This window comes from Sturnus vulgaris, chromosome 1, assembly GCF_052056855.1.
Source record: "Sturnus vulgaris isolate bStuVul1 chromosome 1, bStuVul1.hap1, whole genome shotgun sequence".
Taxonomy (NCBI): Eukaryota; Metazoa; Chordata; class Aves; order Passeriformes; family Sturnidae; genus Sturnus; species Sturnus vulgaris.
Window position 1 is genome coordinate 153893712 of NC_142243.1, and position 24127 is coordinate 153917838.

At 42.8% G+C, this 24127-nt stretch overlaps 1 protein-coding gene across 13 annotated transcripts in view; it reads right to left on the bottom strand.

The window, feature by feature from the left end:
• TSNARE1 (t-SNARE domain containing 1) overlaps positions 1–24127 on the bottom strand; it is a 451500-nt gene that overhangs the window by 340252 nt on the left and 87121 nt on the right. For all 13 annotated transcript variants that reach the window (XM_088179949.1, XM_088179899.1, XM_088179963.1 and 10 more), the window contains one exon: positions 12003–12125. In XM_088179949.1, coding sequence (XP_088036075.1) covers positions 12003–12087 — 85 coding nt within the window. In that variant the 5' untranslated portion in view covers positions 12088–12125. The remainder of the gene's footprint in view (positions 1–12002; positions 12126–24127) is intronic.

Here is a 24127-nt window from a genome sequence, read left to right on the forward strand (position 1 = left end):
CACTTTGGTTGAGCAGTAAGACTATAAAAGGAGAGGTATGAATTGACAATATGACTAAAACCTCCAAATTACATTTCAAAAAGCACACACAATGCACATCCATTCCCCCCAGGTATGCACATCCTGTATATTTTTAGTGATTTTATTGTTGTTAGATCCTCACTTGGAATTATCTGTGTATTGTTCAAAGTCCCAGCCATCTGGCTACAGTCTGGCTGCTAAAGCACTTCAGGAAAAGCAGCAATCTCCTCTTTCCCCACCTGCTTAACTCCTGCAGTACCTGAAATAAATCTAAAAAAAAATGACTGCTACAGAATTGCAATAAAAGGGGGGTTTTTTTGCTCCATTTTGTCATAAAGTCAAGTTCTTTGCAAACTGTGTTTTACAGCAAACCCTCTTTCTAAATCTCTGCTTTACACCACCTTGCAGAAGTGAAAATAATAATAAAAAGGAACTCAGAGGAACGAGTGGGAGAAAGTGATACAGAAATCTTATTTTGTGCAGCCCATCACTTTGGCTGCCTCCACACAGGTGGAAAAGTATAGGAGGTCTGAAATTTCCAGACTCCTAGAACTGGCTTTTCCCTTCAAAACCTCTTTTTTTGGGGAGAATGGGATGGTTCCCAGTGGCCTTTATTCCACACAGCTTCATATGCAACAGAGCTGTTTTACATGCCAAGTTCAAGTCAAGTGCTATTCCCAGCCCTAAAAGATGGATTTATGATCTTTAAAATCTTCAGATGGATTTATGACTTCAAAAAACCTTCTTTACATAACTTTGCCCCTCTACTTATTTCAGCTGCATCCCTGTTTTCATTTCTGTATCTCTGTTAGGAGAGAAGGAATAGAGAACATTGTATTTTTTTTTTTTTTGCAACATGGCTATGATCAGCTCTTCATTCTTCTTTTCTCCACTAAGAATCTGAGTAAAAGCATTTAGAGGAAAAAAAAAAATCCCCACCTAACTAAACAATGCTCTATGCCTTCACATGTATGAAATATTCTTTCTCTCTCTGAAAATCCACTCTCAAATCTCTGGGTGAAGATTTCAAAGCAAGGAATGGCCAAACTCACAGAAGTATCCAAGGGAAATATTCCACTTTAGCACCTTGCTGGGCATCAAGGGATCAATCAAGGACCAATCAGGTTTGACTGGCTGTAAAAAAAAAAAAAAAAAATAAAAAATAAAAAAAACCCAAAACACCCAGAAACCAGAACACCACATTGGTTGAAATTTCAAGAGATCTTTAAAAACCTTCCAAAGCAGCAAGGGAGCCTTGGACTATCCACACCCACAGCTGCATTATCAGGTACCTGGAAATCTGCGAGGTCTGATCTTAAACAGATTCTGGAAATAGGACATAAGCTGTAAAAAAGCCCACTGGGAATATTTTAATCCTGGCACTATATCTCCCAAAAATCAGCTGACTACCAATTCAAGCTTGATTCCCACTGAAAGCATTGGTTTTAAAAGGAAATAAAGAGTTTTTAACACAGTTTGGATGTGTTCATATAGAAAAAAAAAAATAAAAAAAAAAAAATCATCCCATTGCAGCCCTCAGCAGCCAGAAAAAAATGGTGAGAAACACAGAGATATCCCCAAAACATGTTTCCAGCTTGGGATCAGGAAATAATGGGAAATTGGTTTTGGAAACACCTACAAAACCCCTTGTATATCTCAGAACCTCTTTAAGCTGCTTCTTCCACCTGACCACAACCCCTGCAGCACCACCTCTACCTCCAGCCACACCAACAGCCATGGAACCTGCTCACAAATCCCAACCATTAATAACAGAGGAGTTCAGGAAGATCTGCAATGATACATCTGAACATCCAATTTAAAATCCCTCCTCGCTCCTAAATGCTTTCCATCCACACTAATTCACCCTAATCCCCAATCTACCTGCTTACATCTGTCGAGTCCTTCCCCACTGTTGATCTTTAATCCCTGCCCACTTCTAGCTGCCAGTGTCAGTCTCCAAGTCAAAGTCACCTGGAAGAAGAGTCATTCAGAAATAATATTTCTGGACTGACAGCATGGATAAAAGTTTTATTCTTCTTTTTTTTTTTTCCCTCCACTCAAATTCTGTTTGTGTCATACGTGTTTGGGTCAGCTGTGTCTACCCCTCCATTATTTACAGAAGTGACATTTGTGTATGTTCTGCAAATAAATACATCCTTAGAAGGGCTGCAGGACAGAAATCCACAACTGTGTTGTGCTAGGGTGACTTTATGGTGCTTGTATCCCCAGTTCTGTTCTGTTGGTGCTGGATATTGAGTTCTACACCTTTCAGATGGTTCCCAGAGAAAAGAGGGGAGAAGAAGCTCAGCTTGTTTTTGAAAACTGCACTCACTCCTCTGACTGTGTCAGCAAAGACAGCAAAAAACCCCCTCTCTTTTGCTTTTACTTTTAGGTTTTTTGTTTTGTTTTTTTTTAGTTAGCTGAGGCCAGAAGTTTTCTGGAACTGTTCAGCTATTGTTCAGTTTGGGAACACCAGGATTATTCTCTGGGGGCTCTCTAAGCTGCACTGCTGCTGACACCAGACCCAAGCCCCAGAGAGACTGAGAGAAAGCTGAAGACACACCCATGAAAAGAACTCTTCTCTTTCTCTCCAATCCACAAAAAGACTTTCTGAATTTACCACCTCTTCAAAATAAAAAATATTTTATTGCTTAATATTATTCATATTTTTATGCTTATGAATACTTTGCTTATTAAACAAACTTTTGTCCTACTTTTCTCAAAAGAAATCTTTTTCTCTCGAACAAGTGAAGGGAAAGGCTGCTAAATTTTGTCCTTTAAAAAAATCATCCCTTTAAAAGTTCCCTTCCAAATTTGTCCCAAACCAAAACATGTGCTTTTACAGTATCTCTATAAATCTCCATCCTCATTTTCCTGGCAGAAGGTAATGCTGTAAAACTCCACTTGCATTTTCAAAAAGAAAAAGGAAAATTCACTCACACACAGATGATGCTAAATTCTTTTATTTCTAATCACTTAAAAATTCTACATCCTTGAGAATTTGATTAATTGTATAATACTAAGTATAGGAGGGGTAGGAAACAGGAACACAAGGAAGTTGAGAGATTTGCACTTGGCCACACTACGGAGTAGTGACAGAGGTGACCAAGACTTGGATGTGCTCTCCAAAAGATCAAAGACTTGGTAGGCTGCAATCTGCATTCATGCACTGAGATTTTGCCAGTTTATCTATTATTACTTTAAATATTAATATTATTAATATTAATAATATATTAACATCTCAAACATGCAGAGTTCCATCTCATCACGTCCTGCAGCACCCACTGTCCGTATCACAACAGCACAGGCAACAGAGATGTTTTTCCTTCCTACACTTTATCCCAGGTTTTAGACTTTCTAGATTAGTTCCCTTTCACAGCCAAAACCCCAAGTGGAAATTCTGCAGCAGCAAAAACCTAAAAAGTAATTCTGGAGCAATTCAGTTAATATCAAGTTTGGTTTGCAGCCAAAGATCAGGGTGAGGTAGCACAGTTTCACCTGGGCTAAGAATCTGAGCTGTGCCAGTGTCTGATTCACACCTGGGGAATGCCTGGCACAAAGCAAATTCCTGCCAGAAACCATTGTAGGTCTTCTTCCAATGCCCAGGAATGTCCACTCCCAAATTTACTACAATAATAAATAGTAAAGGAGACAGAGCATCACTGTATATGGATATCCAAACTAGGACAGACCAGGCTGAATTCAATTTCAACCTCATTTGGTTTCCTGATGAGGACATAAAAAAAAAAAGGCAATAGAAAAAAAAAGACCTTTTAGCATCCCTAAGGGCAATAAAAAGTGTCAGCACCTTCCCAAGAAGGAAGTATAACATGGAGTGGATAAATCTGTGTTAGGAATGACAGTCTGTTCCTTTTCCAGTGAAGTTTGGGGGATTCTTCCATTCATATTGTAGGAAAGGAGTTGCAGAACCTCAGGAAAAAATGCTGGCTGGAGTATTTAGCCTGTCTGGATGCTGATTCTGCTTCCTCCCTGGGGAGACAGCTTGATGAACCAAACTGGAATGCAGCCACCACTCTGGACACTGGAAACACTCCAGCAAACCTGGAATAAGCTCTGGTCCGCTCTACCCCTGATTTCAGAACGAAACCATCCTGGCAGCATATCTGCATGGCCCAGCAGGACATGGGCAGCACAGGGATGTGCACAGAGACAGCTCTGGTGGAAAAGCAAACAGCTGCAGAAGGGTTGCTCCAATCTCATCCCATTTCCCATGGATCCCCATTCAGCAAACATGGACAGATGTCCATACAAGGTCATGCAGCAATCCTACAGCTCCATTTCAGCTCTATCTTGTTTCAGGTGGACTTGGAAAAAACAGGCTTCATATCCTATCCAAGCATTGGATATTGCCACGATGGAAAGAACAGGATGCAAAGCACAGGGTGGAAGCCCAGTGGGGTAGAAAATGTTGAGGAAGCCTTGCAGCACTTGCAGGAATTTCCTAATAGAGCCAAGCACTCCCTAATGGCTTGTTGGAGAAGTGTTCTGGTCTCCTAACCTTAGAAGTGCTCTTGAGAAACTGAGGAAGTTCCAAAACACACAAATGGATTCAATCTACAGAATTAAAGAATCTTGGAAGCATTGATCAGAGAATCATAAAAATATAGAATGGTTTGGGTTGGAAGGGACCTTAAAAATCATCCAGTTCCAACACTGCCATGGGCAGGGACACCTTCTACTATCCCAAGTTGCTCCAAGCCCCGTCCAACCTGGCCTTGGACACTTCCAGGGATCCAGGGGTAGCTTCTCTGGGAAACCCTGTGCCCTTCCCTCTTTCAGTTTAAAATCACTGATGTCTTGTCCAGGTCTGAGTATAAACAAGAGCTGGTATAAAGTTTGAATGAGGCAGTAGCTGAGTTTGATTTCGTTAATAAAACTTCTCTTTCCTCTGCCTCAAAGATAAGGAAAAGCTTTTGAAAGAGCAGCCAGAAGGAAAAAAAAAAAAAAAAAAAAAAAAAAAAAAAAAAAAAAAAAAAAAAAAAAGAGTGTTAAATTCATTTCAGGAGCTCAGGAGCTGAAACTAAAGGACAGGGCAGTCTCTTCTCCTTTAGGAAAACACCCATGGGGAAAGACATCCCAGAAGAGCAGCCCCAGGTGTGGGCACACATTGGGCAAGCAAAGGAAGCACCAGCACATTGATGGAATTACAGAATCACAGAATTGCCTGGGTTGGAAAGGACCTTGAAAAACATCTGGTGCCAAACCTGTACAATGGGCAGGGACACTTTCCACTGGACAGTTTCCACCAGCAACATTCATTCTGTTTTGTTTTCTCTACCAAGACACCTCTACCCACACAATGAGCCAGATACGAGCAGAGGATCTTCTTAAACTACTTCTAATTCCACTGTAATTGAGTGGAAAATGAAGCAAGCTGTTCTGAGATGTTCTGATATTTAAATGCATTTCCAGCTGAAATGCCTAAGGAAAGGTGAGTGGCTTTGATTTCTGATTTTCTGTCAAAGACTGGGACCGCCTGCATGAGTGTTACATGTTTGCATTAAAATTGCTTTGGATAACCAAGACTAGCAAATAAAATTGGTAAAAAAAAAAAAAAAAAAAAAAAAAAAAGTTTATTTTTACCCAAGAGGTTTTTGGATTAGTCTGTTTGTTTTGTTGGTTTTTTTTTTTCCTTTTAAGAAGTTGTCAGCTCACTCTTACATATTTCATTAAAATAATTATTTGTTCCAATGGTGTGTTTTGGTTTTGCTAGTTATATAAATAGATGCATAACCACTTAAAATTCCTGAAATACTGAAATTATAGCAAAACGTTTATTATAATGTTAACAGTGCCAGAAGGGATAGGGCAGAGGTTTTCAAAACAAACAGTTTCCAAGTCAATTTGTGTACGAAAGTTAATTCTCCTGGCAATTCCTTTTGCTATAAAACATGTTGTTCATTATCCTTTAATATGTTTTCTTAAGTTTAGTCTTATTAATTCATTAAATCATTGCTAAGATCTCCATGAACTGGATATGAGGCAGAGAAAATCCTCTACATCTAGTGAAAATGGACTGAGCAAATAAATATATAACTTTTGGAAGTTTTCCACAATAGCAGAGAAACAATATGAAAGAATTCTCTAGACGTCACAAAAATGTTTTTGGAGTTGTCCAGTGAGAGAGATCACATGATTATGATTTTTTTTTTTTTTTATTGTTTGCACTTAGACTTAACTTGCACTTTATTAATGACTGATTAAATATAACACCCAACTCCTCAACTTCTGTGGGACCATAAATTCAAGAAAATATGATAGGACCCAAGACTTAGAAGCCAAAGTGAATCATTAAGACTCTCAGAAATGTTTTACACAACATTTGACAAGCCATATTATTGTTTAGAGGTTTCTAAATTAGAGACGAGCCCAGGAGGTGACCTGGAGCAATATTTGTGAACTCATCTAAGCATGACAGAGAAAAGGTGCTACAGGAGGTCACATCTCCAGTCCTTCCTTCTTTGAAACTTGGGCTTGATGATCTTGGAGGTCTTTTTAAATCTTAATGATTCTCTAATTCCACACTTGACAGGACTCCATCCCCAAAGCACGGTTTGTTTAAATTACTGAATGTGATCTGCTCCAGCCCTTCAGATTGAAACTTCTGCCTTTGAAAAAAACTCTCTTAATATTGCAGAGTAGCTTCGAATCTCCCCCAAAAATGCAACAATTTTGTTCTTGCTTTCTTTCACTGTTTTTAACTCTTTCTCACACTCTTGCCTGAGGACATTTAAATGCACGATTGTGGATAGCTTTCCTGTCCTGGGGCGACTTTATGACTTTTCTCCAAGGAAATCTTTTCCCAAACCAGCTGGGGTAGGGGCTGCATGAATCTGCTTTCTAGACGGACCCCTTTGGAAGGTTCCTCCCAAAGTTTGCCCTAAACCAGGACAGTTCCTCACTGTCCCAGTGAGGAACAGCTGCCACAAGCAGACCTGGACCTCTGACAATGCCTTTCACTGCAACGACCACAGGTTTAAAATTCCCTTCAGCAAAGCATTCCAAGCACTGGAATTAATTTAGGAAGCCAATGCAAAAGCAGAGCAGTGCTCAGGATTAATCACCTGCTCAGAGTTAATGAACCTCAGGGGCACTCCCTGTGTACTCAGGAGTTTGTTCTGTGCTTCAGCCCTCTGCAGTACTGAGATGTGGAGCTGGCAGTGGATTCCTTCCCAGGTTTGACACCAGACCTGGGGCTGCAGTGAGGCCATGTGGTGGTCAGGCCACGGTGCTGGTTTGTACCCGAGCTTTGGAGTGAGTTTTGTCCAGAAAACGGAGCTTCTGCCAGCCCCATCCCACCAAAGGGGTCACAATCATCTGAACATCTCCCTGCCATGGAGCACTTGAGCTCTGTGACTCTGCCAAACTTGGAGGCAACCATGAGCTCCATGCTGTGTTTTGAATGACAAATCACTTTCCTGAACTGCTAGAAAAAGAGGAAAATAGGATTGGAGAGGACAGAAGGGTGGTTCATCTGTAAGGAGGAGGCTTGGATCAGATATTTGGGAAAAAGTCTTCACAGAAAGGGCTGTCAAGCCCTGGAACAGGCTGCCCAGGGAAGTGGCTGAGTCCCCATCCCTGCAGCTTTAGCTGTTCTGAGTGGACCTGGCAGTGTTGGGTTAATGGTTAGACTTGAGGATCTCAGAGGGCTTTTCCCATTTAAACAATTCCATAAATCAGTGACAGCGCTGCCAGAACTGCACATGACTTTCTACCCAAGAGCTGGTTGGTGCAGGCAGGTAGAGATGGGAGAATGTGGTGCTTTGCCAAGAAAATTATAGACCTGATTCCAGGGAAAAAAAAAAAAAAAAAAAGTTAGAAAAAATCATTTAACAATTGCTAAGCATTGAAATGATAATTAGGTGATTTATACCCAGAGAACACTGCCAAGGACAACTTGCAGAGACCAATCTCATTTTGTTCAGTGCCAAGATAACCAACCTTATCCAACCAGGGGAAACACTCACATGTGATGTATCTTGAGTACAACTCTGGCCAGAGTCTCACACAAAGTCTTCAGGAGAAACTGAGGGGAAAATGGTCTCAATGAAGTCACAGCCAAATTAAGCACTGACCCATCAGTCCCTTGAGCTCACCTGGAAGCAATGCACTGCTGGAATATAAAATTAACCTTACCTTTTCAGAGCTGGCATTTAACGTCCAGGTTACAGTAAGGTTAATAAAAGCAGTGTTAAAAATTTCCTGTCTTGTGGCATTTTAATCCAAGCTATTTAAATTCCCTGACCTATATGCCTCCTTGTGTAAAGCAGGCTTTGTTCATTTTCCCCACAAAAAGATGGTTTTGGGAAGGTAGGTTGAACATGGTAGAGAGTGCAGGTTGCACACAGTAAAAATCCAGAGTTTAATTCCTACTGCTGCACAGTGTTTGCTCTCTGTTTATCTTAGACATGTCACATTACTTTAAAAATAGTATTTTTGAAGTCAATCTTTTCAATTTCTCAGGTTTGCACTTAAAAACAAAAAGAAAAAACAAAACAAAACAAAACAAACAAAAAAAAAAAACAACCAAACAAAAAAAAAAAAAAAAAAAAACCAAACCAATAATTTTCTACCTGCTTTCTAATTTGTCCATGAAACATCAATGACCAGATGGAGCCCAGAGAAGCTCCTACAAGCAAACAGGGGAACACGAGGGTTCACAATGATTTTGGGGATCAGAATGAGGATGTGAAAAGCAGAAATTGGTGGAGGAGGTTGTAACTCCCAGCTGCAAGGCAGGGATATGGCTTATGCCTCCACCTGGCTGTCCCTCAGTGGGACAAACCCCCAAAGTGCTCTGCTCCAGGAAATCCTGGTGATCCTGCTTGTGACACCTCAGGATGCTCCTTGGTTAAGGCCACAGAGCATCTGAGTTCTGCTGAGCTTCTCTCTCTCCTCCTAAAACCTGCCAATATTAAAAAAACAGTAATACTAGTGGGGAAAAAAAAAGCAAAAACAACAACAACAACAAAACCCCCAAAACAAATAAAACAAACAAAAAACAAACAAAACAAAACAAACAAATAAACAAAAAAAAAAACTTCTTTTTTTTTTTTTTTTTTTTCCTGAATTACCACAGTCAAAAACAGAGTCTGATCTAGAGTTTTCCAAGACCAAGGGGTCCAGGGCAAACCAACCTGCTGAAAACACTGCCTCAGGATCCTCCCCAAACTCTGCAGATGGAGTCTGAGGATGTCTCTGATTAGGCTGGTCAGCAATGTTAACCTCCACATGGCCTGAGGATGGGCTCTGAGTCCATCCATCATCACATCAGACCAGAGCCAAGGGGATCACCTTCAAATAATTAAACTTTCCCATCCTGGCAGCACATTTGGATGGAGATGGAAGAAACAGGAGCCAAGACAAACAGATGTATAAGCACAGAGGAAACCCCCATGGCAGTATCACCCCTCATTAAACAAAACCAAACTAAACCTCAGCCCCCTTGTCTTTGCTCTCTTTATTACAGATGAAGCAGTTCCTCCCCCATCACCTTTATTGCTTCTCTATCTCAGGGTTTTCTGTTGGATATTGAATATTATCAGTGGACCACTGTTGGACATTGAATATTATCACTGGACCACTGCTGGACATTTACCTGCAGGGATACCTGGTTCTATTTATTTATTTATTATTTACAAAGAGAAGGAGAGGTTTAAAAGCACACACAGAACATTCCCATCGAGGTTTGTCCCTGCTGAGAGAAGAGATAAAAATGCTGGTGGGAAGGCCACGCTCCTTTGTTCCAGCCACACCATGATCTAATACAAAAGGCAATTTTTCTTTAGGAAACCATTGTCCAGAAGCAGGAGGCAGATAATTAGTGGTGCATTACCCTGTCCTGGCACTTAATTAATGGCAACATTTGGGGCTGCTATGACAAAAGGCATCCAATGTGTCCATCTTCCATGGCAAAGGGACACAGGTTCAGATGAGCACAGAACAGAACCACGGAATGCCAAGTTGGAAAGGAACCCCAAGGATCATCTGATCCAACCTTTCTTGGCAAAAGCACAGCCTGCACAGGATGGCCCAGCACTCCATCCAGATGAATTTTAAAATTTAAATTTTAAAATTGTCCAGCATTCAGGAATCCACCACTTCTCTGGGGAGATTATTCTAAAGGCTGCTTGCTCTCACTGCAAAACATTTTCCTCTTGTCTGAGTCTCTGATAATCTCCCCAGGAGTAAAAAACTTCCACCCAAAACCCCACATCTTTCCCATGTGAAGAGAGAGTCTTCATCTCATCTGTAGCCACCCTTTAAATGCTGGAACATGGTGAAAAGGTCTCCCCTAAACCTTCTTAGGGCTGAACAAACCCACCTCTGACTGAGACACACAGAAAAGAAACTTCTCCAAGGTGCCTTGGCCAATGCAAAAATCCCTCCCCTTGCAATCTTTTCCACAGGGACCAATCAATTTTGGCTGGCTGTGAAAATCCACGCTGGAGGACCCTGGAGATGTGTCCATGGCAATGGCACTGGACAGGATGTGAGCAAGCCTGGAGGGGAAACCAGCACTAAATCTAAATCATAATCTAGAGCATCAACAGGCCCTGCTGGGCTGCCAACACACCGTGGCAGTCTCAAAAAAACCCTGAATTTTCTACACCAGCTCCTCTTTGCCATCCAGTAAGGGTGGCTTCAGCATCACAGCTCCAACTGCCAAGCCATGGGCATGCTGGGCACAATAAGGGATCTCTTCAAATATTTAGAGATTTCAAGTATCTTGAGTTATTCTGTGAATTTGCATTAAAAACAGAAGTTCTTTCATACAGCACAACATAATTTTTTTTAAAATCTATGCACTGAGATTCATCTTTTGTCTAGTCCACATTTCAATTCTCTTTTCTTAACATTTCTTTGATTGTGCCCAAGTATCTCATTCTTCCTTGCTTTTATGCCTTTAATTTTGCCTTGCAGAATAGCCTAAAAGTCACTATTACAACTGAACGGACAACTCTTACTTCAATACCTTCTTCCTGTTCAAAGAAAAAAAATATTCACAATTAAACCCAAAAACCCAAATTTGTAAGAAGACTGAAACCCAAGAAAAACCTCTATTTTTTTAAAATACATATATATATATATATTTCCATTCAGGGAGAAACACTATTTGCAAAACAAAAAAAAATGTTTCCCAAAGAACATTTGCAACCCTCAAAACTAAATCAGGCTATGTTAGTGAATAGCCCAGCTGAAATCAAAGGCAAGTGGAGGGAGGGGTGACATTCTCCCCTGGTGAAAAAAAGGAAAAGAACCCTTTGCCATGTTACAAGAGCAAGCCAGATCCAAAATGAACAAAATGAAGGATATGTTCCAGATAAAAAGACTTGCTCAAAGCCAGACTAGATAAGCCCAGATTAGCCCTACAGCTGGTCTGGCTTCTGCTTTAAAAAAATGACAAAAAGAAAGAATCCATGGCCATTTGCAAGCCACAGTTTATGGTTTCTGCATTTCCTGAGTGAGTTTTTGATCCTGTTTGCCACATCCAAGCCTGTTTCCCAGATTCAAGAAGCTTCCACAGCAAAGTTATCCTTTGGGAAAGCACAGCCCACTGCATTTTGTACATCTTCCTTCCCATCTACTCCCACCATCAGTCTCCCTCAGAACAACCATTGAAAGAAACTTCTTGTAAAGGTGATGGGGAGATGAGAAAAGACACAAGACACTTTAAAGAATACTCTTCATTTCTCCTTTTGGTCCCCCAAAATTCCTCCAAAACCCTCATTAGTGCTGCTCTCCCATGTTGCAGCCTCAAATCCTGAGCGTGGTAGGATGTACCTCAAACACACAAATCAAACTGAACAAGTTTGGGTTTCACCTTTGAAAATCAATGTCAGAAATGACCCCTGGTGAGGGTGATATTTACACAGCAGCCACAGTGAACCTGAGCAAGTGAAACTTCAGTCCTCAGGGAGTCAGGTGGAATAAATTAGAGCAAGGGATCGATACTTCACCGAGAGGTTGATAGCCTTGTCTCGAAGGGCCTCCAAATGGGTTCCTGCTCCCAAATCCACTCCCATCAATGGATCCATAAGACATTTTCTGGGTAGTGATGGATGCGGGATTACACTTCAAACCTAAAAAAACACAGAAAAAACCACAGGCACAGCCCTGTTAAAAGCCAGTTAAACCCCAGTAGCCTAAGAAAAAAAGAGGACTAAGAAGGCAAATAAAAGATACAGGGCAACCTCCAAACTTCAAGATGCCCACTTGCAAAAAAATTAAAAGCACTAAAATCCAGGTGTTCTGGACTACAAATGATTTTGAGGGCAAGCAAGTCAGTTGACCTCCCTGTGTCTTATTTTCTCCACTGATAAAGGACAACTTTTAATTCCTCGCTGTTCACAAAGTGCTTTGAGATCCTGAGCTGGAAGGCAAAGACTTAAGCACTCGATCAAAAAAAGGTGATGCTGTCTTCTGGAACATTACCAGTACACAGCTGGCTGGAGTCTATCCATCACACTGCAGTTCTGATGAGCTCTCAAAAGAGACAGTTTGCTGCTATAAGCTCCTGGGCCTCCAGTAGAAATATTGGAGCCAGAGTTATTTTGCCTTCCTGCTTAAAAAAACCAAAAAAACAAAAAAAACAAAAAAAAACCCCAAAACAACAAAAAGAAACCCCAAAAAAACCCAAACAAACAAACAAACAAACAAAAACCCCAAAAAATGCAAAAAAACCCCAAAAACGAAAACTTCAAGGACTGAGGTAGCAGCAGCAGAATGAAATAAATGCAGCAGTCAGAGGAAGACAACTTCTTCCTCCTTCCCACCTCCTCATCCACAGAAATGCCTCACCCAGGCATCCTCCAGCATTTCAACAATGTCCCAAGGCTTTGGTATCAAAATAGTTCAGTTCAAAGGCATGGAGATGATGGCAGCAAAGGAAGAGAAGAGATAAAGGTGCTGCATGAGCTGGGAAATTATACAGGACCATACCCAGCTGCTGCTTTCTTACACCAAGGCTATGAAAAAAACACCCCAGACTGGTGTTTCGACCACAAAAAAAGGTTACAATCCCAAAAACATAGCAACATTTTTGATGGCAGAATCAGAATGGTTTGGGTTGGCAGGAACCCTTAAAGGTCATCAAGTCCAACCCCCTTGGCCTTAAATGTTTCCAGTGATGGAGCATCCTGGTCCAGTGTTTTACTCACTTTACTACAAACTAAAATTCTTCATTATATCTATTCTGTATCTACACTTTTTTAGTTTAAAACCATTGTCCTATCACTGCAGGTGCTGCTAAAAAGTCTGTCCTTGTCTTTCTTATACTAAATATTGACAGGCCACATCATGGAATCCCCAGAGCCTTCTCTTCTCCAGGCTGAACAACCCCAGCTGTACAGCCTTTCTTCACAGCACCTTGGTTCATCTCCCTGATCATTTTTGTGGCCTCCTCGGGTTCCAACAGGTCCATGGCTTTCCTGTACTGAGAAAGGTGTTGGGGTGTTAGGCTGGATGACATGAGCTGTGATGCTTCCTTCTGGAATGCAAATTTCCTTCTGGATATTCAAATTGCTCATGTTCTGGGCCAGTCATTTTCCCTCTGACATGTAAAAAGCTGGGAATGGCCTCCACTTTTTGTGGCCCATGACCATGTGTCACATGATGTCCTCATTGATAGGGATCTCAGGAAAGGGCTAAAGCCTCTTTTAGGACACACTGATACTTGCAACTTTTCCTTTGGTTTGTCCTCCATGGAAAGCAAAGCACCAGAAAATCACAGTTCTGTGTTGTACCAGGAACAGCCTGATGTCCTCAGGCACCTGTTGTACTTCATTCTCCTTTTTTTCTTTCAGAGTTTCAAAACCAAGCAAAAAAAAAAAATAAAAAAAAAAAAAAATAAAACCTCAGAGCTGAGATTTACCAGACAGCGAAACTCCAGGACCAAAAGAAATCACTCACCATGCTCCCTTAATTGGGCCAGACACATGAAAAGGGATGAAAGTACAATTGCCTTGAGAGAGCAGTGGTTAGGAGCTAAATCCATTAAAAGTGGAGAAAATCCAGAGTGCAGCTTGCCCAGCCAGCCTCAGTGTACCACGTACACACGTAATTGGCATCCGAGGCTGCAGGTGCCTCCAGGCCAGAAATCTTTCATTTTAGGGAAACAACCTTCAGCCCAAACTTACAGAAACCAAGCTGTGAGAGCCTGAGCAGCCAGAGAGAGGGTGAGGGTGTGTGTTGGAGTGTGCTTCAAGGAGACAGAAAATGGAGCAAACAAGAGGAACCAAGGAGCAAACTCGTACATCAAGGGTTTGTGAGACACTCAACAGCAAAACAATCCATCCTGTCAGCCCTGTAAAACTGCAAAACCATGGAAAGCTCCATGGAAATACACCCTACAATTGTACCTTCTCCCAGGAGACCTCAGAGCAACTTCCAGCAACTCATGAGGGACTGCAAGAGAGGTGGAGAGGGACATTTTAGGAGGGCGTGGAGTGAGAGGACAAAGAGTAATGGCTTTGAACTGAAAGAGAGTAGGTTTAGATTGGATATTTAGAAGAAATTTTATATTCAGAGGGTGGTGAGGCCCTGGAATAGGTTTTCCAGGGAAGTTGTGTCTCTCCCATCCCTGGAAGTGTTCAAGAAAAGGTTGGACAAGGCTTGGAGCAGCCTGGGATAGTGGAAGGTGTCCCTGCCCATAGCAGGGGTTGGAATGAGATGATTTTTAAGGTCCTTTCCAACCCAAACCATTCTCTGATTCTCTGGTGCCTTGGTGGAAATTCTTGATCACAACCACTAAAACCCACAAGGATCAGTTGAAGATTCAGTTGGGAAGTCTGTGATGGATTTGGGAACAAATCTCAGCTCTCCCAGGTCCCATGTGAGCTCAGAAGTAACCACACAACCTTCACCACAAAATGCAACACGAAATCCAGCATAACTCTTACCTGGGGAAATATGGGCACATGGAAGACAATTATGAGGAAGTCTTTGGGCAGAGATAAGGAATTATTTTCTTAATCTCCCACAGTTTAATACCACTGCAGGGATTTGGGACAGCCAAACAGCTTGAAAACAGCCTCTGTGCAGAGATTTTTCCTGACCCACCCTCTCTCTTTAGAGATAAGCAAATGGAAATATTTCTTGCCATGACTTCCCCAAGGCCACAGACAACAAACATGGAGTGAAAGTCTACACCCTGCTGTAAAATACCTTGATTACACTGGGCAAGCGTTGTTTTGGCAAACAGTGAATGTCTCTATTTTTCCTCCAACAGAGTGGTGTGAAAGGGGGAGAGGAGGGCTTTCAGAGCACTCTGAGTGTTTGATGTTGATTTATCATTTTCAGGATGTGTTTCCATTTTAAAGCTTTTTTTCTCCTTGTAAGGGAGGAAAAATAGAAAGAATTGAAAGCGAAATATTTTGTTGTAGCTTAACCAACCTTTTTAGCAGCAGCCACCTCCCACCTCATCCAACCAAGCTATTGAAATATCCCTTATTCACACAGCTCTGGAGGCAGATTCTTACCCCACAGTAATATATTTACAGGAAAATTTAAGAGCAGATCTAAATGCCTTTAATTTGATTGGCAATAAAAGCATTTCCCTCCCCATCCCCATGGCACTTCACAAGTCTTTTGTCTACTGCTCCTCAGGGAAACTTGTCCAATTTACTGTGAAGGCAGTTTGTACAAATCGGAACAAGCATTTCCCAACACGCTAGACACAGAAGGAAAAAAAAAAAAAGAGAACACATTTTATCACAGTTTTATCTTGAAAGATACCCTGAAATACAAATAAAAGAATAACTACATCCAAGCCAGACTAAAAGGGGCATGAATTTGTATTTTAATGAAATCAAGTACTTCTTGCTTTGTATATTCTGTCGAAGTCAATCATGCCATGAGTAGAATAGCAGGATGTAGAATCTCAAAGAGTTGGTCCCTATCTCTTGGACTGGGAAAGATATTGGCAAGTAAAACTATGCAGGCAAAATTATTTAAGAGCTCTACACCCATCAGTCTCCATTCAGAGACACGTGGGTGGGCAGCATTAGTGGTGGGAATGAAAGGTGAGATTTCAGCATGGAAGAAACAGGTTTATTATTATTATTATACTATTACATCTCAACCATTAAATTGTTCTTATCTCAACCCACGAGCTTTCTCGTTTTTACTCATCCATTTCATTTCCACCAACCTGCTGGGGATGGTGAGGGAGTGGCTACGAGGAACTTATCTGCCAGCTGGAATTAAACCACAACAGCACTTCAGACAATTTATTCATATTTAAAGTTGAGATTGGCTGAGAAAGACATGACCTGGAGCATTTCTTTCCAGATAATACTGGGAAAAAATGGGAAAGGAGGAGAGACATGGACATATTGGATCAAATCCACATAAAGATGGTTAAGGGATGGGAGCAGTCCCTGCATGAGGAGAGGCTGAGGGAGCTGGGACTGTTCACCCTGGAGAAGAGAAGGGTGTGTTGGTATTAAGGTGTATAAATATCTGAGGGAAAGAAGCAAACATGATGGAGTCAGACTCTTCCTGGTATTGTTCAGTGACAGGACAAGAGGCAAGAGAGATGGAAACATGAGAAATTCCACTTCAAAAAAGAAAAAGAAACCCTGCTAGTTTTGAGGTTGGCGTGGCTTTTTTGCTTGTTTTATTGGATTTTTGTTTGTTTGTTTTATGGTGAGAGTCATCAAATATCAGCACAGGTTGCACAGAGGGGCTCTGGGGTCCCCAGTCTTGGGGATATTCAAGCCCTGACTGATCATGTGCCTGAGAAACCTGCTCCAGGTGACCCTGCTCTCAAGAGGGAGTTAGACAAGATGACCTTCAGATGTTTTTTTCCTACCTCTGGGATTCTGCAGTTTTCCTCCTGGGATGCCTGAAACATCATTAGAGCCATTCATGGCCCTCTTGGCACACTGGAGGACCCCTAATGTGCCTATTTACCAAAAACAGGTGAAGAAAAAAGAAAATTGCAAACCCACCTTTTTTTTTTTCCCTGTAAAAACAGTGGAATAAAGCCACTGAAAGTATGCAATGGTGAATGACAGCCACTATGCAGCTGACAAGAAGTCATATCAAACCAAGCTTTAACTCTTTATAGAAGTTAGCTGGCAGTGGATTGGCTGTTATGCTCACATGTTTGCATGGCCAAAGAAAATTATAGGAGGTGCAGCTGTTTTTCTGGGCTTTTTTATTAGAAAAATCATAGAATCACAGAATGGTTTCATTTGGAAAAGCCCTAAAAATCCTCTAATTCCAGCACTTTGCCATGGGCAGGGACACCTTCCACTGGACAAGGGTGCTCAAAGCCTCACCCAACCTGGCCTTGGACACTTCCAGGGATGGGGCAGCCCCAGCTTCTCTGGGCACCCTGTGCCAGGGCCTCAGCACCCTCACTGTAAAGAATTTCTTTTTAATATCTAATCTAAACCTACTCTCTTTCACCATTAAACGTTCCCAGTGGACTGCTGCCATAACCAAAGAACAATCCATGTGGTGGCCACCAAGCTCTGCTCTCTCCACGTGTATTTTGAGCAGTGAGCTGGGTGATGGAACAGGAATTATCCTCATCAAACAGGGGAGTTAGATGGCAGCTCCAGCCTCCAGAACAATCTTAACAAACCAGAAGTAATGTTCAACAAAGAAAATAAGGCTCTGCATGATCCAGGTCAACTGCAGAGGCCTGAATTTAGCAAGAGCAAACACGAGCACCAACAGAGGATGGGGAGCTGCTGGCCAGTGCTGCAGAGAGGGAAGGATGGATGCCACAGACCTCAAGCTGAACACGGATCTGCAGTGACATTTCCTGTAACAGTGGCAGGCATCATAATGGACTGTGCAAATAGGATTACAATCTTCCCAATGAGGGAAGCAAACCTTCTGCTTGACCCCACACTGTGGATCCTCAGCTGTGAGCAACAAGCTCCAGCAAAGATTTTTGCCAGAGAGTGAAGGGAGTCTGGAGGGAACTCAGAGAATGACAACAGGTCAAGAAAACATAACCTGATAGGAAAGATTGAGTAAATGGGGCTGCTTTTCCTACAGAAGTGAAGATTGATGGGAAGACTTAATTCTTCAATTCTGCAAGGCTGCTGCAAAGAGACAGAGATGAAAACATTATTTTCATTCCTCTTGGGCAAGACAAAGGAATAGATCCAAACCAAAGCTGGAAAGATGAACTGAGACACTGGGAGAGCCTATGAGGATGACAGAGGCAACATGGAGAAAGGTCTTCTTGCACCTGGAGGTGACAAAACCACTCAGTCCTGGGTCCAGTCCTGTTTAACATCTCCACTGATGACCTGAATGATGGACCAGTGTATCCTCAGCAAGTCTGCCTATCCCACCAAACTCAGAAGAGTGGCTCCAAGCCCAACTCAGCCTGGCTGTGGACACTTCCACTGATGGGGTAGCCACAAATTCTCTGAAAAACCTGTGCCAGGGCCACACCACCCTCTGAATATTGAATTTCGTCCTAATATCAAATCTAAGCCAGCTCTCTTTCAGTTTGAAGCCATTACTCTTTGTCCTGTCACTTCAGCTTTGTCCCAAGTCCCTCTCCAGCTCTCCTGGAGCCCCTTTAGGCTCTGGAAGGGGCTCTGAGCTCTCCCTGGAGCCTTTTCTTCTCCAGGCTGAACAGCCCCAGCTCTCTCATCCTGTCTCCAGAGCAGAGGGGCTCCAGCTCTCTGATCCTCTTTGTGGCCTCCTCTGGACTCACTCAGGCAGCTCCACATCCTTCTAATGTTGGGGGCCCCAGAGCTCCAGGTGGGATCTCACCAGAGCAGAGCAGAGGGGCAGAATCCCCTCCCTCACCTGCTGCCCACCCTGCTTTGGATGCAGCCCAGGACAGGATTGCCTTTCTGGGCTGCCAGAGCACCATTGCTGGGTCACCTTGAGCTTCTCATCCACCAACACCCCCAAGTCCTTCTCCTCCATTCTCTGCCCAGCCTGTGCATGTGTTTGGGGTTGTCCTGACCCACTTGGCCTGGTTGAACTTCACTGGGGTCCCACAGCCCCACTTCTCCATCCTGTCCAGGTGCTCCATTCCCAGCTCCTCCTCCACCACCTTGCTGATGGAGAAGAGCCTTCTGGGGGCTTCAGAACTCATTAATGATGATGACACCTCCACTCCTGGGTGACCCACCTGAGATATATTTCTCTCTGAGAATTTCCACCCAGATAAAATCATTTGACAAACCAGCCTGACCTTTATAAAGAGCTTGCAGATAATTTAATATAAATCATCTTTACACATCAATCCCTACAGCCTCTGGTCAGCCCAGGTCATCTCTTTCTGTAAGAGCTTCCCTGAGGCTCCAGTTAGTGAAGGACCAGCCCCAGCCACTCTGTTAGGAGAGCTGTGTCTTCTCTCTTTTGCCTTTTAACCTCCCCTCAGATGAACTGAACAGATTGACCTCCTTTCATTTCTCACTGGGAAATTTGTTTACACAGGAACCACAAGGAAGAATACTCAGCATTTCCTTGCTTTCCAAACAGCTGCCTCCACTTCCCTGCCTGTAAAATTGACAGATAGATGCAGAGCTCTCCTGTTGGCAGAGTACCAGAGGCTCATAGAATAATTTGGGTTGGAAGGGACCTTTTAAAGGTCATATAGAACAACCCCCCCTTGCAATGAGCAGGGACATCTTCAGCCAGGACTAACTTGGTTAATATGAAAGTTTTTTGAAGTCATGAGATCAAAGGACATATTTGCAAAGCCTTCTGCTTAGGGTTGACTTGTGTCATAGATGTTCTGCTTTTCAGCTTCTTTCCTTAGGGTTTTTCTCAATTATTAAAGCCAAAACTCAATAAAAATGGAATTTACCTAGAAAAATGTTTCTTTCCTCTTTCTCACAGAGCCTGAATTTATGAACAAGCTCTGCTGTTGAATCACCTTGTATTGTTTTGTTTTGTTGGGTTTTTCCTCAATGGTTTTAGCATCGAGTTGGTGCCATTGCACAAATCCCTGAGTGCCTTGTAACAAAACTGTCAATCAGAGTAGCTGGAGGGGATGACCTTCTTCTTCCTCACCCTGGGCCTTTCAGGCAATTTATTCCCTTCTGGATCTTTTGTGTAGTTTGCAATATGAACATCATGTCTCTGGGTGGCTTTGGGCAGGCAAGGAGAGGAGAGCAGTGCTCAGGAGCTGCAGAAATGTCTGGCTGGATGGTGATGGGGAGCAATGCCCAGCCTGCAGCAGGACTGGGAGTGCAGCAGTACAGATATTTCCTCACACTTTGCTTCCCAACCGAAATTCTAAAGCTGATGGAAGGTCCTTGGAGAGTGAAGTCATCTCTGTCCCCACAGCCTGAGGACCTCACTGTCTAGCCTAGGTTGACAGGACACAAAATACGACAACAAAAAAACAACAACAAAACCCCCAGGGCATCATATCCATAATCTTGTACAAATCAAACAGACTTCCAGAAGCTTCTAGAGACACTTCTGTGGTACTGGAGTGGCGTGACATCACCAATGGCTGTGAAGAGCCTGACTCAACCCTTGAACTGTGCTCTTGTCTCCCCTCCTCCACTGGAGTGCAGACAGAGCAAAGCGAACGCCCACAGCCCACAGGCATCGTGGAGTAGGTGAAAAGCAAAACCAGCAGAGATTAGCTAAGAAATGAGCTGTTCCTGCTCTTCTCGAGATTTGCTAAGAAACAAAGACAAAATGTCTCTTTTTGCACTCCTCCTCGTCAAAGTCGTTATTTGAGGGAAGCACCTGATGGTTTCCCAGTGGATTTAGTTTCTCTTCCCTGCTGCCGCTGTAGATGTCTCCAGGAGCAGAGCATTTTGTCCTGGGAACAGATAGGATCAGGACAGGCTGTGAAGTCAGAGACAGCGAGATAAGACATCCATGGCATTTTATGGAGATATACACTGAGCCACAAGCAGAGGCAGCTGTGCCTCTAATTGTGATGACACCAAGAGCTCTGGCTGTTCTCAGCACATCTGATCGCAGCCTTTGCTCAATCTCATTTTTCATCCAGCTCAGCAACACCATGCAAAGCCAACAGAGACAGCTCCTGTCTGACCCCTTCTTTCATCACTCAGTCATCCCCAAGATTTGCAGCTGTAGCAGCACCCAGCAGGTAGAACAGACCCTTTCCTGTCCATCAAAAGGCACCTCTAACCCCAGCCAGCTCCAGATGCCTCCATCCAGGACCTCCTATTGATGTCAGAGGCCTTCAGATCTGTTGGACTGACATGAAACACAAAGGAGGAGGAAACCACAAGAAACAGAGACAGGACAGGATGGATGCAAGTTGTCTGCACACATTTCACGTTGCACCAATGTCTGCACATCAGGAATGAAGAACAGAGGCAAGGAAAGCAATCTGGAATCTTGCTGTTCTCCTTTCATGTTAGTCCCAGTTGCCACTTCAATAAACAGACTCTCCTTCCACATCTACCTGACTGCACGTCTTCTCACAAGAGAAGAGAAGACAGGCTTCAAATCCTGCTACGTGGCACCAGAGACAGGCTGGCCTTAGGCAAATGCCAACAAGAAGGGCTGGATGTGTTTTGTTTGCCTTGGGACTCTCAGATTCACAGACCCTCCTGCAATGCCTGCTTTAAGGTATGCAAACGTCTTGAGAGCAAAACTACCTGCTAGAAAAAGTCTTCCATCAAAAGGATCACAGATGCCATGGAAAGACGGATGCCTTCCACCCTCGGAGCACGAGGCAGCACACCCTGAGACAGTTTGGTTCCCCAAAGCAGCAGCTGAGGGTGATAAATGACAGAGTGATGGCACAAGCAAGGCCAGCCCTCAGGACACAAATATCTTTACTGCTGGAGAAGCAATCAGGCTTCCCTGATGCTGAGGAATTCAGATCAAGAGAAAAGGAGCCTCCTTAGTCTTTGGGAGACCAGAGATCTTTTGGGCACTGAGCTGTAATGTTTTCTGCTGTTCCAGGCCATATCATGGCAGTGCTTTCATGACTTAGTGCCAGGTCACTCTGAGCTCATTTTGATCAAGATGTGATGTCACCCTTCCTATTTTTTAAAATGGCATTAATACAACAGTTGAACATATTTTTCTGGCTCCAGCAGACGATTATCTAGACAGCTTCAAACCCTGAACTGCCCAAGTACAAATGCTCCAAAACTCTGCTGCTTCTACCCTCAAGGGTTTCCTTTCTATTTTTTACCTGCATTGCCTTCTTCTATTTGCTGTTTTGTGCCATGCTGTCTACTTTTTGTGAACCTTGCATTTAGAACAGTCTTAATCTATCCATATGCTAGACAAACACAGAAGTATTACATATTTCAGTGAACAGCAAAATTAAATTTCCAGTCAGTTCAAAATCCAGGTTTCATCCGCCTTTTCACTGGTTACAAAAGATGAATATTAATGTCTACTTGCTGTAATAAAAAACAGGAAGATGAACACAGGAAAGAGGGAACTGGTGTCTAGTTTGCTACTCTGACGTTAGAGTAAACTTATTAATTATAAAAGACATGCACGCATGAATGGACAGAGACCAACTGCACTATACTAGGTCAGCTTAACAAAATTAGAAATGGCATTTATAAATTTATATTGGATTTCAACAGAATAATGAAAAATGCATCTGAGGATGGCAACAAATTCTGAGTCCTCGGGAACATCTTGATAGACAGAGCTGCAATTGCTTAGGGGAGGAAGATGCAGGGCAAAATGGGTGAATTAATAAAGTAATAGATTCCTAAATCCCAGGATCCTGCTCCCCCATCAACAAACATAACTCGTTTCCACTTCCCAAAGAAACATTGCAATTCTAAACACACAATCAGAATATGCTCTCACCTCCACCAGTGTTTACTACCAGTCACATTATAAATAAACCTTGCAGAAGGATAAATGAGAAGCAGCACAGTCTGGTGGGGACACAGCACACAGTGGGAAATAAAGATTCTACTTCTACCTTTGGCTGTGACTCATCAAGAGACAGAAAACAACTTGGTGGCTTCATTTCAGGTTTCCTACCAAGACCACAGGAGAAGATCGAAGTCACTTATGTCCAGTGTAAATCTAATCAACAGATCACAGAATAATGATGAAAAAGATTTCTAAGATCATTGAGTCCATCCAATTACCCAACATCACCGTGTTCACAGCTACCAAACCCCCAAGGGCCACTTCCAGGAGCCTTTTGAACACTTCCCTGGTTGGTGATTACACCACTTCCCTGAGCCTGCTCCAGTGCCTGACTACTCTGCTGCTGAAGAAATTTTCATGAATCATAGCCCAGAGTCAGCAGTGGCTGTGAGCCAATTTTCCTACCAGACTAAAGTGAATTTTCTAAAACACTTACAGTGAACCTGCCATTGCACATATTTGAGGAAACACAACCATGGTCAATTTTCCAACTCATTCAGTTTTGCCACAACCTCACTGACAGAGAACGTGGTTGATCCCTTAATTATTGCAAGAGGCTCTTAATAACCCACCAATGTGATGTTCATAGAAGGACTTTCTGCCTGTGTTTTCAATCCACAACACAATTTCCCTAAGCCAGGAGGGAAGGTAAGTATTGTGATTATGCTTACTTCAACTTTCCCTCTCCTCAAACAAAAAACATTAAAAAAAATATTTGTAAAGTACTGCTCTACAGCAGAAGCAAAGTCACAGGGAGACAAGGAATTCCTGGGGTTGCTTGCAACAAGGCAAGAGGATGAATATTAACATGGATTGAAGAGGAAGGAGCAGTAGAGATGCTTTTCACCACCAGACATTCACCAGAGGGATGCAGCAGAAAAACACAGCAACAAATCCTTGGAAAACACACTAACAACCAACCCTCATTAGCCAGGGATGCTCCACGATGGAGCTGAGCCTCCTGCCACATGCCCTGCCTGCAGCAGGAGAGCACAGGATTAGCACAGCAAGAGAAAAGAGATTTCACCTCGTTTGAAGGCTTTACAGGACAGGACGACAAGACAGCCAACACAGAACATCTGGATGTGTAAATACGTGCTGTCAAAGGAGCTCGTCTTCTGCACACCAGCTGCACTCACAAGGCATTTGTGTGACAGCAGAGACAGCTACCAACCTGTGCAGAGCTAAATTCATCCCCTTCCCTTCATTCTTTCACCCTAATGACACATATTTTGGGGTATGTTCACCCTCA